We start from the raw sequence: 19,237 nt of genomic DNA, 5'->3' as shown, positions 1-19,237 counted from the left end.
GAGTTGGCAAACTTTTTCAGTAAAGCACCAGATAGTATAAATACTTTTTCGAGCCATGTGGTTTCATCGCAGCTACTCAGCTGTGCTATTGTCATGCAAAAGTAGCCATAGACAATTCCTACATGAATGAGTATGGTTGTGTTCCAATGAGACTTTATGTATGGACACTGGAATTTGAATTTTACATAGTTTTCAAATGTCGTAAAATATGATTATTCTTTTGATTTTTTTCCCCCAACCATTTAAAAATGTAAAAACCATTCTTAGCTCTCAGGCAGTGGGTCAGAGCAGACCCACAAGCTGTAGTTTCCACCTCTATTTTTATTGGTTTCTTAAACATACCTTAGTTGAAACTTATTTTTGTATACTGGCAGGAAGCAACAATGTAGATTAAACCTTAGTAACAGATAATTCAGGAATACTTTTGTTTGACTTCAGAATCTTCCATATTGTTTCATTTTTTGTTTTCCTGGGAACCTTATGTTTCCATTACATGTTTATGAAGCTAATTTTTAAATGAGTTTGTGTTCTCTGAGCAGGTGCCACATGATAGTGTTGTGGTGGTGGTGGTAGCTAAGCTGGACAAAAAAGCCCACCCAGGTTTAAAAGTTTGCCATTCCCGTATGGGAGAATCAAGAGTTGTTAGCCAGGATTAATGCCCAGAGGACTGTCACTGTGAATGAGAATTGTGTTGCAGTTTTTAACATCATCCATAACAGATTTCTTGAATAAGTTGCAAATGCTTTTAATAATATAGCTCAGGGTTAATTTTAGCTGTGCTACATTGGCAATGTTTGCTTCTTAAAAAGTAATCAGAAAACCTATTCTATTAAAAAATCAATCTGTGATTTGAATAAAATATTATATATTTCTTCAATAAGTGCAAAGAGAGAAAAAACGTTTTTCATTTGCAAAAGTTTTAAACATTTATAAAATTTTTCACATACTTGATTTTGTTCAGTTCTTACCACAGCTTCATGGTGTAGGTAGCTTTATTAACTGTTGAAAATGTGAGAGAGCTTACAGTGAAGTGAAGTATTGGGTTGGCCAAAATTTCCTTCGGTTTTTAAGTAAAAATAAAAGATATATTTTTCATTTTCACCAAGAACTTTATTGAACAACATATTCACTGTTTTGTTCTACTACCTCCTGCCATTTTTCAGGCAACTTCATAATTCCATCTTCCCAAAACTTTTTATCCTTTTGAGCAAAGAACTGTTGCAGGTGCCTTTTACAGTCTTCCAGGGAATTGAAATTTTTTCCATTAAGAGAATTTTGTGAAGACCGAAGTAAATGGAAATCTGAAGGTGCAATGTCTGGTGAATACGGCGGATGAATCAGAACTTCCCAGCCAAGCTGTAGCAGTTTTTGCTGCCTCATCAAAGAAACATGAGGTCTTGCATTATTCTGATGGAAGATTATGTGCTTTCTGTTGACTAATTCTGGACGCTTTTTGTTGAGTGCTGCTTTCAGTTGGTCTAATTGGGAGCAGTACTTGTTGGAATTAATCGTTCGGTTTTCCGGAAGGAGCTCATAATAGAGGACTCCCTTCCAATCCCATCATATACACAAACATCACCTTCTTTGGATGAAGACCAGCCTTTGGTGTGGTTGGTGGTGGTGGTTCATTTCGCTTGCTCCATAGTCTCTTCCATCCTACATTATTGTACAGTATCCACTTTTCATAGCCTGTCACAATTTGTTTTAAAAACAGAACGTTTTTGTTACATTTAAGTAGAGAATCGCAAGCAGAAATACGGTTGAGAAGGTTTTTTTTTTTGCTTAACTTATGTGGAAACCAAACATGAAAGCGATTCACGTAACCAAGCTGGTGCAAATGATTTTTAGTGCTCAATGTGGATATTTTGAGTATGTCAGCTATCTCCCACATGGTAGAATGTTAATTATTCTCAATTAATGTCTTAATCTGATCGCTATCAACTGCAACTGGTCTACCTGAACGTGGAGCACTGTCCAGTGAGAAATCTCTGGCACGAAACTTCACAAACCACTTTTGACATATTTGATCAGTCACAGCGCCTTCTCCATACACTGCACAAATCTATTTTTGAATTTCTGTTGTGTTTTTACCTTTCTTGAAAAAAATAAAGCATAATATGCCAAAAATGTTCCTTTTTTTCTTCCATCTTCAATATTAAAATGGCTACACAAAAGTTCACCAATTATGTTTTTTTTTAAAATGCTCGCTGATATGACAGCTGTCACAATACAGTCTAACAAAATTGTTTTGAATGAAGTTAAAGAGAACTAAGCGCTACTAGAGTCATCTTATGGAAAAAATCAAAAGAACCTTTTGGCTAACCAATAACTTGTCTAAGGTCATAGCACCAGGACTCCAAATGGGCCTTCTGACCGTATGGGATGCAGACTCCTCACTAGGAATTTCAACCGGACTTTGGTTTCAGTGCTGTGCCCTCTCCTCACTGCCTCTCATTCTCTAGCTTCACCTGTTCTTGAAGGTGCTCAGAGCTCTAGCTGCTTCTGGCTTTTCCAGGCTTACTGTTCAGAGCTCTGAGAAAAGGTGAGGAGGCTGATGTCAGTTACATCACTGCCACTGTAGCTACTTACTAGTTCTGTTCCTCCTCTAGCCATTTTAGCTACTGTGTAATTCATCTGGGCATGTTCTTAGTTCCCAAATATCTGGTTCTCCTTCTTTTCTCAAAACTGTGACCTCTAAAGACTTCGTCTGATCAACCAAGGGCTAATGAAACATTGTGGATATGGTTGGCAAAGATACGAAGGAGTGAAACAGGACCCTAGTGCTTCTAGCCTGGGTGATTGGGAGAGTCAGAACAGAGTGATTGAGCATCAGAGGATGTGATAGGAGCTGGATTTTTGTTTGTTTGTTTTTTATAAATGTATTTATATGTTGGTTGCGTTGGGTCTTCGTTGCTGCACACGGGCTTTCTCTAGTTGCAGCGAGAGGGGGACTATTCTTTATTGTGGTACTTGGGTTCCTCATTTCAGGGGCTTCTCTTGTTGCAGAGCACAGGCTCTAGGCGCATGGGCTTCAATAGTTGCGGTACACGGGCTCAATAGTTATGGCTCACGGGCTCTAGAGCACAGGTTCAGTAGTTGTGGTGCACAGGCTTAGTTGCTCCGTGGCATGTGGGATCTTCCCAGACCAGGGATTGGACCCATGTCCCCTGCATTGGCAGGCGGATTCTTAACCACTGCGTCACCTAAGAGGTCCCCTAGGGGCTGGTTTTGACGGGGAGGATTTAGAGTTTGGTTTAAATGTGTTATTTTTGAGGTAATGGTGGAACAACCTTCTAGTTAGTTTTCTATCTTCCAAAAAGTAAAATGGAGAAAAAGGTTGAACCAAAGATCTGGGGCGACAGCCAAATGGCAAAACTTATACTTAGAATCAAAGACTTTGTGTTCCTTTTAAATGCTTCTTAGAGGTTCCATTTAAACAACCTCTTCATTATGAAAAAAGAGACTTTCCATGACTTTTTATGGTGTTTAGAGAAAATTGTCATAAATATTACACGCAATTTGGGATGGTTGTGTATCTTATGAATCAGTGGATGGCATAAAAAAAGACTCCTCAACACAGTATGTGGAAAATGTTATAGAATGTTATTCTTGAATTGTTTTCCCTTCTTCATTTTGGTGTTTGTATGGTACCTTAGATATTTTTAATGTTATTTTAATTATATTCCGTGCTTTTCTTGTTTTGGTTAGGAAAGCTGCCTGCATGCTAATATCTTAACAGATTTAAGGTTCTGAAAAGTCCCTTTGAAGTCCCATTTTTCTTTTCAGTTCTCACAGTCTCAACCTCTTGAACATAACTCAGAAATCTAGGTATAGGCCAGCCGATATCTCAATGGAAACAAAAAAAGAACTTACTATTTCTCAAAGCTTAATTGAGAGATGTTTATATTTCATATATTTTAAATTGGAGAGGATGAGAGGGTCAGTCCATGCATTATCACGTGAGTGTCTTAATTCTGCCAATTGACTTAGTCAAAATGAGAAAGTTAATGAATTTAAAGGCTGGCATCAACAACGCTGCACAAAAAGGTGCTGTTATAGCATACCAGCCTGCACCTACATGAGAAGAGCTGTGGTTGTATTTTACCTCCGAATAACAGTCATGCTGGCTGGCCATGGCAGACCACGCTGGGTCACCCACCTGATATTCTGTAACCTGCCAAAACTCAAAAAAACATGAGTGTGTGTGCTTAAATACTCTAAGCACTTCTTCTCCTAAAGTGAGGTGATTTTCCAGGTTGTACCTTCAGGTTTCTTAGTTCACAGTCTAGTGTTTTCTTGAATGGACTGTGTCATCTTGTAAGTTTTTGGACTTACAAGAAGTCAGGTGTTTTCATGGACTCCTCTCTTTTCCAAACAGATGTCCAGAGGGATTCTTGGGAGAATATTGTCAGCATCGAGACCCCTGTGAGAAGAGCCGCTGCCAGAATGGTGGGACGTGTGTGGTCCAGGCTGTGTTGGGGAAAGCCACGTGCAGATGTGCCCTGGGCTTCACAGGCGAGGATTGCCAGTACTCGACCACTCACCCCTGCTTTGTGTCTCACCCCTGCCTGAATGGAGGCACCTGCCATGTGCTTAGCCGGGATGCCTATGAGTGCACCTGCCAAGTCGGTTTTACAGGTAACAAACAAATGGGACTCAGGCCCATACTTTCCTGTTCTCAGCAGGTACTTTTATTTGGTGTCTTCTAGATAATGTCATCGGGTTCTTTAGCGTCCCCCAGCTCTGGTACATGTTTAACATTGTGGTAAGGAACTGGAATGTCCAGTCAACTCTCCTTAAGTTCCTTGTGAAAGGGGAGAAAGAGAAAGAAAAAGGGTCAAATACTCAGAAGTAGTTGATTGCCTGAAGTATATATATCAGGATTGGGGATCAGAATTATTCACTGTCACCAGAAGAAAAGTTGTTAGTGTTGTTTTTTTCTTTTAATTTTTATTGGAGTATGGTTGCTTTACAATGTTGTGTTAGCCTCCACTGCACAACAAAATGAATCAGCCTTACATATACAGATACCCCCTCTCTTTTGGACTTCCCTCCCATCTAGGTTACCTCAGTGCATTAGGTAGAGTTCCCTGTGCTCTACGGTATGTTCCCATCAGTTGTCTATTTTATACACAGTATCAATCATGTATATGTGTCAATCCCAGTCTCCCAATTCCTCCCACCCCACCCCTTTCCCCCTTGGTATTCATACATTTGTTCTCTACATCTGTGGACTGTTAGTGTTATTGATAACTTATTCCTTGAAATCTCCTCTCCTCAGACAGTCAGGCATTGGCTTTTCTGGCTTTTTAAACTATTTCATTTGCTTCTGCATTGCCTTGTCCTTGTCCTCATGCGTCTGATTTTTGTGTCCTTTGGAATTCTGCTTTGAGCCCTGTCTTGAGTCGTATCACACTTTTCCCCAGGAAATCTCACTGTCTCCAGTTGCCTCAACTGTCGTCATCTTCATCCCTTGCTGGTGACTCTCATAGTCATCCTTTTAGCTCCACCCCTACCCTGACATTCAGGCTCATGTTTCCAACTATCCATTGCTTATTATCCTTAGAAATTCAGCAGGTACCTTAAACTCAACGTGTTGATATAAATTGTAGCACCAGTGTACACTCCAAATACTCTAAACTAGAAACACCCTCTCACTTGTCTGTACCCCACTTAGACTCAGTCACCCAATCTAACCTCTGAATTACCTCTTACCTGTCTACTCCTCTCCATTTCCTCTTCTGCTCTGCAGTTGAGGTCCATGTCGTCTCTCACCTGGACTCCTGCAATTGTTTCCTGAGTGGTTTCCTTGCCTTTACTTCCCCCCCATCTTGTTCACCTGTCACATTACCATATGTTTAATTATAAATGCAAATCTTCTCACAAACTCACCTGCTTACCAAGCCGAGAGAATTTTCATCATCTGCAGAGTATAAACTCTTTTACATGATTTCCATAGCCCTTCACAGTCTAGGCCGTACGTCTTTCTATAGCCTCACCTCCCCACAAGCATCTAGCTCTGGTGACGCGAATGTTCTCATCATTTCCTGAAGATGTCATGCTTCCTGTTGCCGCCATGCTATTGCACATCCTTTTGCCTGGAATGCCTTTTTCTACAACTGGGGATTGCGCCATGCTCTTGTGAACTCTTTGTGACCCTTTCGTGATTCCTTTGCACAGTTAGTCTCTATGTTCTATTATTTTATGTGTCACATTTTATTTTACTGTAATTAATTTTTACATGTCTCTCATCTGATTATATTATTGGTTCTTCAAAGCTGGGTCTGAGTTTTATGGTTCAAAATGAACCATAAGTGTATATTACGTTAAATGAGAAAAGGAGAACTCTTCATCATTTTGTCCCCCACTATATCAACAATTCTGTAAATCTAATAAAAAATAAAAAGCATATTCAGAAAACTAGACTGGATCATTTAGTTTGGAATACTTGTTCTACGGGTTTTTCACTGAAAGGTGTTGTAGAAGATAGGATGATTTATTATCTCCACCATGACTATGACAGCATTGATAATGTGAGTCATTGAAGAGATTTGGTTGTTAAGAGAATAATTTTTTCCTGATTGTCACTTTCAAGTTCTTTTGCTCCCCAAGGCGAAGGGAGGGCATATCCATTTAAAACATTTTAATCCTGACTAGTGGAAATGGCAGTACTGACTTCATAATTAAAATGTTTCTCTGAAATAACCCTCAAATTAAAACATACTCCTTTGCTATTAAAAGGATCTCTTCTTGGTGGTCTGCAGGGTTCTGATCATCTTTACACACCTGCCACTTTTGTCTGTCACTTTAGGAACCACCACAGGTCAAGCTCACCCTTTTGGTTTCGGGATAGCTCACTACCCCACCTCATCAGACCTTATGAGCTCAACTCCACTCATAGATGAAGAAACAGAGGCAGAAAGTTAGTGCTTGTACAATACCAAAACATGTAATGGGAAGCCAAGGTCAGAGACCTTTTGTTTCAGTTGTAGGCAAATACTCTGATATACACAGTTGTCAGAAGTAAGCATTTTTATCTGTTCTCCACTGTAGGGAAGTACCTCTCAGTAGAATGAAGAAAAAATAGGAAAAAAACACTGAGGTGCCTTCATTTTCTCTCTGCTTAGCACCCTGAGATATACATGCTATATTTGAATTTTTATTGTAGCTTTTCCCTTTCATTTGATTTTCCTGATAGGCAGAGAGTACTTCTGTGTGCTCAAGTGTCACTCTCTCTCTTTTAGAAAAGCTATCATGGCTCTCATTTGCTTTTCTGTGGGGGCCAAAGATTTGGATGTTTATCTAGATAACCAGTTGGAGTACTAACAAAGGGGTTCTCGTATCTTTAGTTTTGGAAAAAGCTTAAACTAATGAAAACAAAAAGCCATGTGAATACCAAATTTACTAGTGGCACGGGAGTATTTTTTTTTAATTAATTAATTAATTAATTGGCTGTGTTGGGTCTTTGTTGCTGCATGCGGGCTTTCTCTAGAGTTGCGGCGAGCGGGGACTACTCTTTGTTGTGGTGCATGGCCTCCTCATTGCCATGGCTTCTCATGGGCTCTAGGCACGTGAGCTTCAGTAGTTGTGGCACATGGGCTCAATAATCGTGGCACATGGGCTTAGTTGCTCTGCAGCATGTGGGATCTTCCTGGAGCAGAAATCAAACCTTTGTCCCCTGCATTGGCAGGTGGATTCTTAACCACTGTGCCACCTAGGAAGCCCTGGCATGGGAGTATTTTTTTTCTTTTCTCTCTCTTTCTACCTCAAAGAATCTGCTTTGATTCCTTTGAGTGATGCCTTGAGATCCAGTACTTTCTTCCTGCTTCTTTCTAGTACTTTCCTACCTGAGAGAGTCCACAAGAATTACATTTCTAGACCTTTATTCTCATGACAGCGTCTGGTTATTTTCATATGTAAGAAGCCAGAGATTCTTCATCTCCTTCAAACACATCCACCAATATTTTTGTCAGGACCATAATTAAAAAATGTTGCTTGGAATACATGTGCATGTGTGTTGTGTTTAAGGGAAATAGAAGTCATATTGACATATTTCTATCATCTGAGAGGTCTATTTAGTCACAGTATATTGTGGAAGACATCAATATACTTTATTTTCATTTAAAAGACATGACCCTGCCAGTGTGACAGGTGTTATGATAAAAGAAAACAGCAAACTTGGGGCATGTGTTTATGTGTGCAGGGTTGTGTGTGTGTGAGGGAGAGAGAAGGGGAGGGGATTTGGGGAGTTGAGGGGGGCATTAAGGATGACTTTATGGCAGTGGTGACTTATGAGTAGAGTTGTCAAGATAAGTGGGAGCCCACTAGGTAAATAAAAAGGAAGATGGCCTTCCATACAAAGGAGCAGCTTTTGCAAAGGCCAGGAGATGGGAGACAGCAGGTGGATCCAGGCCCTTCTGTGCTTCAGGGATCGATGTAGGCTTCCTATGACTAAGCAAAAGTCCCTTTTCCAGCCATGTGCTCCACTGAGTCGTTCTGTCTCAGCTGAGAGCCCTGGAGAGTGCCCCCGTCAGATGAACTTGAGGAGGCTCTGATACGGGCTTCCTGTAAGATTCAGAGAGCTTAGGGGTTCTCCATGCAATGGCTCCCTTATGTCACCTGTTGGGTGGGAGATGTGGGGTGGTGGGGTGGGGCTGACTCCCATTTCTCTGGGCAGTGCTAAGTTCTGTTATCTTTCCTCTAGGTAAACTGTGCCAATGGACTGATGCCTGCCTGAGTCACCCCTGTGCAAATGGAAGTACCTGTACCACCGTGGCCAGTCAGTTCTCCTGCACATGCCTTGCAGGCTTCACAGGGCAGAAGTGTGAGACTGATGTCAATGAATGTGACGTTCCAGGACAATGCCAGCATGGCGGCACTTGCCTCAACCTCCCTGGTTCCTATCAGTGCCAGTGCCCCCAGGGCTTCACAGGCCAGCACTGTGACAGTCCCTATGTGCCCTGTGCACCCTCCCCCTGTGTCAATGGAGGCACCTGCCGGCAGACCGGTGACTTTACCTTTGAGTGCAACTGCCTTCCAGGTAAAGAGTTCCCCTGGTGTCCTGGGTTAGGGGATGCACCTTCAGCAGGAAGGAAAGGGATGGGTGTGGTTCAGTTGTTCCTTTAGGAAGTATCCTTCCCAGGAGGGAAAAGGGGAAGTGAAAATTTTGTCTGGGGTGGTTTGCTGGTGAGAGAGGAGTTTTATAGGCCCAGTATGGTCCATAAACTGGGCAGGGGGTAATTTAACATGTCAGAGTTTATGATGATGAGTGGCTTGGAAATTTGTTTATTATCCTTTTTGGAGGAACAGTGAGAAATAAGAGAAACAGAGCTCTGAGAAAAGGATAGACAAGGCTATGGAATGGAAAGGAACACAATGAGAATTAGACACTGAAAAATGTGTATGTATGATTAATAAAATGCTCTAAACTACATTGACAGTAATAATAGATGATCAACTTTCCTATATGCTTTTACCTCTGATGGAATAATGGATGATTTTACTATCTACCTAATTGCACCTACCTACCCTTTTGTAATTTTCCCTGAGCTTCTGGTCTTTAGAACCCTCTCTGTGTAGCCTTTCTGATTTTGGGCTAACCCTGCCCAGACTTGAAGCTGGAGAATTTTGAAACTGGGGTGCCGCTGGTGCTCTGTTAATCAGTGAACACTTTTTGATGAGTGCTGATAGATTCTGTGTGGCACACCCACACATAACCCCAAGATAGAAGCAAAAAGAGAAGCAATGTATGGGAGCTTGGGGCCCGGTGTTCTGTAGTATGGAAAAAGGAGCAAGGCTGGCCAATTCACTGAACTCCTTGTAAAAATGATGAGGAGGCTGAAAACCGAGAATTTTGATTGGGAACAGAACACAAACAGCTGGAGCAGATGAATTACTAAGCAACAAAGATTCTGTTTTTATACAAATATCCTTAGTGCTAAAACAAAAGAAGGAAAACTGTAGGGGGGAATAATGTGCTCCGTAAGCAGAATTGCTTCAAAAAGAAGTTGTTCTAGCCACTCTTTTGGAGTAGGAATTTTAGATTCTGGTGCTGTGGATATGGTTCACATATAATGGGATCGTGTGTTTTATCTTTTGGGGGTCAAAGGTCATGTGTTGGTCCTCAGGATAAAAGCAAATGATAATTTATTCATTTCACTCAGTTAAAATTTATTAACTGCCAGCTGTGTTCTAGGCACGGTGCTGTGTGCTTGAGGTACAGCAGTACAAGGCACTGCCACATGATAGAAAAGGATACCATTTAACTGTAAGTCACAAGAACAAGCGACTTAATTGCGTTGCTTTCAGTTTCTCTTTCAGTGAAGAATAGATAATGCTGTCATTTTAGACACTAAATATTTATTTACCTAATATTGCTGTCATCCACATTATCTTGTAGAAGGAATAACTAAAAGACATTTTTCTTCACTCCTGTTTTTGTTTGCATTTTAAGGGTTAAGGAAGGAAATAGAAATGCAAACAATTTAATTTTGCAAATATTCTGATAGTCAGATATTCTAATAGCCTAAGAGGCTAGTAATTGAGGTTAGTGCAATTTATTGTTGAAGACTGAATGTGTTTTTTAGTTTTAAGAAAATTACTTTTAATAGTTGCCTAGGACAAGAGGTTGATTTGGCAGCAAAGTACTAACGGGAAGTTAGAGAAGTCAATAAAGGAAGTTTTTAGCTGGGAGAGAGTGATTATTCACTCCCATAGCCTCTGCATTGTTATCCGTTAGCCACGATAAGAACCTTAGGGAATTCTGAGAGTGTGTCCAGGAAAGGATCTGTCAAACCAGAATAGTATCTCCTCCTTGAGAAAGGAAATAACCAAGGATTCCACAGCTGAGAGGCTGCCAGGGCTAGTGGGATGGAGTAAGGAGGTCTTGGCTGTCTCTTACACTCTGCTTATAGTTTAAAGCAAGGCATTTTTTTACACACTGATGAAGTGTGTGTTTGGGATCCGGATGGGGGGTGCAGCGTTGGGGGCAGAAGATTTGGCAAAGAGTAGGCTAACATTTATTTAATGCCTTTTATGAGTCAGGCACTGTGCCAGGTACTTCTGCATCCATTAGCTTGATTACACAAAAACCTTGGGGACAGGTATTATTTTTCTAGTTTTCCCAGGTGAAGCAACTCAAATTTGGAGATGTTAAGTGATTTACCCAAAGTTGCCCAGCTGACATGTGGTTAGGCTGAGCCCTGAAATCCAGGCAGGTTATTTCCAAAGCCTGTGCTTTGTACATCTTGTTCCATCACACTGTACTGCTTTTCTGCCCCTGAAGATGCTTTGAAATGTGTAAGACTTTTTGTTAAATGCTTAGAGGTATTTGGGTTAAAAAAATGTAGGTTCACGTTAAAAGAAAACGGAGATACTTCTAATTATGATCAGACAGTATTTGTTACATACCAGCCTGTATATGGTATCATGCAGATATTTAAAAATAGTTAAGATATTTAAGAACTAGTTAAGACTGATCCTTGCTTTTCAGGGTCCCATGATCTAAAACAGATGATGTCAGTTTGGACAATGTATAGAAGGAAATTAAAAAATAATTCAAAACAATAGACGATGCAATAAGTATAAGTATATGTTTATACAGTGTGTAAGATATTATGCCCATTGTTTTCACGTCCCAGGTGGAGTTTGCAGAGTATTAACTTGATTTCCACTTCGGAAAGTAGTGCCTGGAGATGATTTTCTTTTACAGAGTGTTTTACAGAGTCCTCTTCATAGTGCAGGGCCATTCTTCTCGTTCCTCCCCCGTTGCCCTCCACACTGCGCAAGAGACTGAAATGTTACTTACAGTAATAATCACTATCTCAATGTAAACAGCACCCTGATTTGAAGAGAAGCATTATTTCAGTTCTAAAGGTAGGGAAACCAAGTCAGCAGGAGGCAAAGTGGCTTTTGTCCAGGTTCTGCAATTCCCAAAGGGCTGCTTCCCACCACATTTCAAGTCTTTGCAGCTTTAACTGAGGCCTACCTTGATCATCCTGTTTCAGTTTGTAACCATTCCCTTCCCCCTTCATTACTGGCCCTGGTCTACCTTTCCTTTTCTTTTCTTTTTTTGTAACACTTGTCATCATCTTACTATATAATTTGCACTATATAATTTACCTCATTATGTCTATTGTTTATTGTCTATCTTTTCCAAATTCTGCTGCCTCTTCCCCTCTCTAGAGTGAAAGCTAGGATCTCTGTTTTTATTTAGTGATATATCCCAAGCACCTAGAAACCGTGCCAGGTATATAATAGGCATACACCTATTGATTTACAGATTGAGTTTAGTATAATATGGTAGTATTGAGAATGTAGCTTTGGTCCTGGTAATTTTGATCCCGTTGACTTTCTTCCTGGTAACATGCATCCCAGACTTAGTCTAGGTTCTTCTGTACTTATTTATACACTAGTACTGAGTAAAAAGAATTGGAGTCCTTTTCAACTCTGTAAGTCAGTGAACCACACATAACTAGTGATCATATTCAAATGGTTAAGATATAGTTCTTTTTCTGCAAAGGGCACTGTAGTAACTCAGTTGCTTTTAGTATTAAGACTGATGGGGAGGGAATTAAAACTGCAAAAATGACTCATCTTTTATAATGAAGAAAAGTGTTTCTCCATAGAGGGAAGGAAAAAGGAATATATTCAAGAAGGAACTGATAGAATCAAACCAAAGAACTGTATTTCATCCTCTTGGATCAGCAACTGTTAATAATCCAGACCCTTATGAACTACCACTAGGTAAAGTTTTTAGCAGAAGCCCTGGGGAGGAGCACTCGACAAGAATAATTTTAACAAAAGAACAAAATAGAAAATAAATTCTTGAATCATTGATTCCCAGTATTTTTGAGTTAGTGGGGAGAGAATGAGTTAAACTGGTTTTATGTTTCTAGATATTTTAAGAAGTAGCGCAGGTAAGCAGAAAGCAACGGGTTGTTTGTATCTCCTGGCTGTGCCCGTGAGTTCACAGTTGGATAGGACAGTCCCTGATGGACTTTCCCTTTTTCTTTCTCTCCTGTACCTCCTTATTCCTTTATGATTTTTAAACTTCATAAAAAAACTGTCTTATCCATCCTCTCCAAACAAGGAAGGTTTATCCTTTGTAAATCACCTCTGTACTTTACAGGCTGATTATATGTAGTATCCCTCTATCATTAAAATAAAGCTTAACCACATTGTGTGGCTTTTGTGTCTGCTCTGCAGTTTCTGAGCTTAAAAACTGTTAGAAATAATTCCTTCTTGCATTCTCATATGCACGGGCATGTGATGTTCTCTTGGGTATTGTACTAATCATATTCTGGTAGGTTTCACTGGGGCAGATGCAGAAATTATCAGACTGTTTTGCAGGGTGCACTATTTTATTTAGCTCCTTTAACGTGGGCCCTAAGTCCAGTTTTACTTGATGTTCCTGGAAGTCTTTCCTGTTCTCCCATGCTTGGCAGTTTTGTCCGTGCTACCTTCCCAGCCTTCTGTCACTTACCTCCCCCACCTACCCTGCCTTTTTACATAGAACTTATTCCTTATGATGTGTCAAAGGCACCTATTTCACTGAAATGCCTTCCATATTCCCTACCCCTATGGTGACTAGAGACCCTCTAAAGGGTCTTTAATAACCTGTATATGTCTCACACAGCACTTAACAAATGGTAACTGTTCATCCTTCCCAGTAGACTCTCTCATTTTAACTCCCCCCCCCCCCCCCCCCCCCCCCCCAGTATCCAAGTTAGTGCCTGGCACAAAATTGAGACTCAATGGATATTTGACAAATGTATGAATTGAATGTGATAGAGAAGAGAATTCCTATATTCTATAATTTAAAAAAATGTTCTGGATTTATTTCTTTTGAACCCCTTTATTCATTTCTCTGACTTCTTTGGAGGTAAAGTTAGAAAGGAAAGTGGAGATCATTTGGGAGATACAGAGGGAGGTGGGTAGGAGCGGCAGCTTGGGTGGGTGGTGGGCCAGGCATACGTGGGCCAGGCATGGGGTCAGTGAGCTCATCAGGGCCCATCCAGAGGATGGATGAAGTGTGCCAAGGGAACCAGTGGGTCAGAGGTGGGACCAGCTTGCTCTTGTGACAGATTTCCTCCCAGAGGTCGGGGGAAGAAGGTAGCCTGTAGATGTTTACCTTTGTGCCTTTGTCCAGTTCTAGGCATCCCTGGGTTTTCTTCCCTGTGCATGGAAGCTCTTCCTGAGGACCTTCAGCATGGCCTGGGAGAATCCTGGTTGTGTCATCTCAGCTTCCCCTTTGTGCTCTCTTCTTTGTGCCTCTGCACCAAGCCTTTCCACCCTCACACCTCCCGGGGGCTGAAAATGGAAAGATATGGAAGCTCTCTTGAGAGATGCTGTTCTCTGTGTGGGATGACAAGTTCAAAAGATACTTTTCTGCTCCCCACCCTCACTGTCATCATTTATCAGTTACGTGGCCCATGGTTTTATAACAGCACAGTCTTAAAATGTTCCTTCTGAGTTTAATTTCTTTCTTTTTGGCCTTTTAAGGATGTGAATTGGCTTTAGGCAGTGGACTCCTTTTAGTACAGTCATGTGAGCCTCTCTGTAAGTCTGCTACATCCATCCCAGCCACAGGTCTGAAGACTTGTCTGTTTCCCTTTCTCTTAAAACATTTTTAAAGAAGTGATTGCACTATAACTTATTCATTTAAGCCTTACCCACCCTCCCTACTCTCCCTACCACCCCTTTGGGTAGACTTTCTTATAAGAATTTGCTAGCTGTTTCCCAAAAAAGTACTGTATCTCTATTTTTAAAGCATAAATCCTGTCTTAAGTTTGGAGGAGAACTGATTTGGCTAGAGTTTTCTCAGACATGGGAACTTTTGACCCAAGGTCAGTTTTTCAGATTATTGAAAGGGAGCTCTGGGGTCCCAGAGATCGTACTGATTGAAGCTGGATAACTTTACGTTAGTCCAGTCAGTCTGGTTCAGCACTGCCTCCTACCTACTAGCCTTGTAAACTTGGGTAAGTCAGCCGTGTGGCCCTTACCTTCTTCATCTGTAACTTAGAAGGATTAGAGTAGATAATCTCTAAGGGATGCTTTGATCCCACTGATGTATAATAGTATTAGCTAATATGTGTAAAACACTGTGCATCAGGCATTGTTTTCAGTGCTTTTCCTTCTAATATAACAGCTTTATTGAGATATAATTTACATACCATGTAATTTTCTCTTTTGAAGTGTACAATTCAGTGGTTTTTAGTGTATTTATAGATATGTGTAACCATCACCACCATAAATTTTAGCTCATTTTTATCACTTCAAAAGAAACTGTATCCATTAGCAGGCACTCCCTAACCTCCCCCTAACTTTCTCCCAGCACTAGGCAATTACTAATCTGCTTTCTCTATAGAGCTGCCTGTTCTGGACATTTCATATAAATGAGAACACATAGTCTGCGGTCATTCATGATTGGCTTCTTTCACTTGATGTTTTCAAAGTTCATCTGTGTTGCAGGAGGTACCCATATGTCATTCCTGTTCATGGCTGAGTCATATTCCATTGTATGGATTTATCACTTTGTATCAGTATTTATCCGTTCATCAGGAAATTGACATTTGAGCTGCTCCCACTTTTTTGGCTATTGTGAATAATGCTGCTGTGAACATTCTCGTACAAGGTTTTGAGTGGATGTATGTTTTCATTTCTTTTAATATACTTATGAGGGGCTGGGTGATATGGTATCTCTAATCTCTTCATGACTGCTAGACCATATCACATAGTGGCTACGCTATTTTACGTTGCAACCAGCAGTGTATGAGGATTCCCAGTTTCTCCACATCCTTACCAGCACTTGATGTTATCTCTCTTTTTAATTATAGCCATCCCAGTGGGTGTGAAGTGAGGGCTTATTGTGGTTGTGATTTGCACATCCCTGATGGCTCATGTTGAGCTTTGTTTCATGTGCTTATTGGCCATGTGTATATCTTCTCTGGAGAAATGTCTGTTTAGATTCTTTACCCATTTTATAACTGGGATGCTTGTATTATTATGTATATTGTATTGTAATATTTGTTGTAAGAATTCTTTATATATCCTAGATATAAGTCTCTTAACAGATATTTGATTTGCAATTATTTTCTCCCATTCTCTGGGCTGTCTTTTTACTTTCTTGGTGGTATGTTTTGAAGCCCAAATATTTTTAATTTTGGTGAATTCCAGGCTATCAGTTTTTTCTTTTGTTGCCTGTGCTTTTGGTCATGTTTAAGAAATCTCTGCCTAGCCCATGTCACAGAGATTTACTTCTGTGTTCTATCCTAAGAGTCTTATAATTTTAACTTCTTACATTTTTAGTTCATTCTTGTGTATGGGATGAGGAAGGGGTCCAAGTTTATTCTTTTGCATCTAGATATTCAGTTGTTTCAGCACAATTTATTGCATTAAGCATTTTTTATATCTAACTCATTTACTCTTTAAAACAAACTTTCAGGTAGGTCCTGTTAATTACCCCAGAGAGGAAAGAAAGTTTAACTATCTTGCCCATGTTCACTTAGCTACTCTGTGGCAAGGGTGAGAATTGAATCTAGGCACTTTGGCCCCAGAGGCCATGCTTCAACCATGAATGAACTCTTTCACTTACTTGCCTTTTTCCCTACCTACCTAGTGACAGGGAAGAACTACTTCAAAAAAAAGTCAATCATAAAAAGAAAACATTTTATTTCTTATATGTTGTGGTTATGCTGAAATGCTTCTGCTTTCTTAATTTGTCTGTGGTTGGTGAATTCAGTTAGTTGTAGCACTGGCTAATATAAATTCAAGGTCACAGTTTCAATTCCTTATAGTTTGACTGCAGTGTCTTCATCACCTCCTTGACACCCTAGTCAACCATATTTAGTCTTTGTCACCAGGGAGATCAAGTTAGGGGGAGGATGACCAATATCAGTTCTAGAACACCACCAGACCACACAGGTTCTAACAGTGGTGGACCAGCACCCCTTTTCCCCTCCTACGCTCTAAAACTATCTTTAACTTTTCTAAAGAATGTCTCCATTTAAGAGCACTAGACCAGAAACAGAGACCTCAGCTGTTCAGGGACTGTACTTTGTGGATCTCTAGATTTGCCCTCATTTTATCATAATTATGGGTGGGCTTAAACAGTTCAGCATTTACTGACTCAGTCCATTTGCAAGATTTTCATATGATTGAACAGATACATGAGTAATGTGATTAATTTTCACAAAATCTGAGTCTATAAAAATTTTTCATAGTAATGACTCATCTGCTTGAATGGACTGGGTACCAAATACCTGGAGAAATAGAATTGTCTTCAGTCAAGTTTTTAGTTATCTCCATCTTCTACAAAGTGGGTCCCTTTGGTCTCTGAGTAACTTTTTGGTTACTTGGTTCATCTTAATTTACATGACTGCTACTGTATTCAGAGAAGCCAGCCATGTTCCAGTGTAACAGAGCAGAGGTGGAAGACCACAGCAGCCTGTGGTAAGGAATGAATAAACAAGGTGTGACTGATGTCTGTCCCGCTCACACAGACTATAATGTCCCCAAAGCTGGGACTCTTTCTTTTACTCACCTATACCAGTGCCTGGTATAAGACCCAATAAGTGTTTTGAGTAAGAGAGAGAAACCTAAGGGACATTTTGAAGAGGCCAAATACTTAGTGAGATGTATTCAAATAAGAGAATGTTCGGTGGACTTTCTCTCTTGTTTTAAAGCTGGCAGTCTTCTATTTTAAAAGCTAAGGGATTTGGTAGCAAGGAGAGAGAAGGAAAAAAGCCCAATGTATAAGTTATAGGGGAACATATTATGGGGCAGTTGGGGTGAAGTTTGATGTGCTAGTTTCATTTTTCATAAAAGGGAAAACTCAAGAGGAAGGAAGCTGTGCTATAAATGTGAAGAGGAGGATGAAGAATTTGAAGGGTTGGCAAGTTTAATTAGTGATAATGCCATCCCATATTCAGGGAGCTTTTTATATTTATATTGTACTTTACTCGTGGTGTGGTACTTATAACAACCTAGAAAGGCAGGCTGGGCAGGTGCAGTCAGCCTCATTTTACAGATGAGGAAGCTACTTCAGAGTTTGTAATTTACTGTGTATTAAATAGCTTATAAACAATGAGGTTGGAACTTGACACTTATCTTCAGACTTTAAGTTCAATATTTTTCTTATGTTCTCCCCACTCTCCCCCCAGTTTTCCCAAGAAAAAAAATAAAAGGAATTTAAATTTAATTAGGTAATCTTTTATCTGTTCTTCCCATTACTAGCACGGAGCTGGGGAAAATCTAATACCGCCCCCCCCCCCCCCATTTATTTTAGAACCAGTAAATAGCTATCCTGAGTAGACATTTATCTCCACTGGGATTTTATTTCATGAAAACACTTTGAAATACTTGTGAGGTAACTATGAAAACATGTCATTGGCATAGTGAGTCATTTTACCTGTCTAACTATGCTTGAGGCAAGAGAAGACAGAAGATGGGGGGATTTTTATATGGTGAGTCTTGAGTTGAACTGAAATAATGAAGTCAGTCTGTTCTGATGACCATGTCCTGTGGAGAAGGGCAGATCACATCATCTGTATGAGAATTTATCATTTTCTCTTGTTCTTCCCTTACTAGGTTTTGAAGGGGTCACCTGTGAGCGGAATGTTGATGACTGCCCTAACCACAAGTGTCAGAATGGAGGAGTTTGTGTAGATGGGGTCAATACTTACAACTGTCGCTGCCCCCCTCAGTGGACAGGTATGTACAGTGTGACAGATCAGTCAGAACGGGGCATGGGTTGGCAACCAGAGGCATGCTGTCATTGAAGTGGGCACTTGTGACAAGGGTCTCTGTGCTGCATCACTGGGATAGTGCTAACCCCATATAGTCCATGTTCACTGAAAGAAAGAAATATTTGCACAGGTATTTATTGGGCAGCTCCTCTGAGGTGGTGTGGGAGGTGCTGTGGGAGATATGAGAAAGAGCATTATTGAAAGACTCTGAGGTTATTATCTGGCAAAACAGCACATTGCCTGGAACATAGTAGATGCTTATTAAATATTTAAGAGGAAAAGGACTACTTAAATGCAAAAATATAAATGTTCTTACCACATATACACAGAAAATGGTAACTGTGTGAAGTAGTGGTTGTGTTAACTGATCTTATTGTGGTAACCATTTCACAATACACATGTATATCAAATCATCGTGCTGTACCCCTTAAACGTACACATGTTATATGTTAAATATAGCTTAATAAAGCTGGAAAAGGAAAAGAAGCTAC

At 40.3% G+C, this 19,237-nt stretch overlaps 1 protein-coding gene across 4 annotated transcripts in view; it reads left to right on the top strand.

Annotated features, from left to right (window-relative positions):
- NOTCH2 (notch receptor 2) overlaps window positions 1-19,237 on the top strand; it is a 178,549-nt gene that overhangs the window by 68,922 nt on the left and 90,390 nt on the right. For 3 of the 4 annotated variants that reach the window (XM_057720791.1, XM_057720794.1, XM_057720799.1), the window contains exons 3-5: window positions 4,379-4,638; window positions 8,705-9,040; window positions 18,589-18,711. In XM_057720791.1, the coding sequence (XP_057576774.1) occupies window positions 4,379-4,638; window positions 8,705-9,040; window positions 18,589-18,711 (719 nt within the window). Of the gene's footprint in view, window positions 1-4,378; window positions 4,639-8,704; window positions 9,041-18,588; window positions 18,712-19,237 lie in introns of those variants that run through there. The other variant, XM_057720798.1, reaches the window with a different exon arrangement.

The sequence above is a fragment of the Hippopotamus amphibius genome, chromosome 1, assembly GCF_030028045.1.
Source record: "Hippopotamus amphibius kiboko isolate mHipAmp2 chromosome 1, mHipAmp2.hap2, whole genome shotgun sequence".
Lineage (NCBI taxonomy): Eukaryota > Metazoa > Chordata > Mammalia > Artiodactyla > Hippopotamidae > Hippopotamus > Hippopotamus amphibius.
This window is presented reverse-complemented; position numbering and strand designations above follow the sequence as displayed.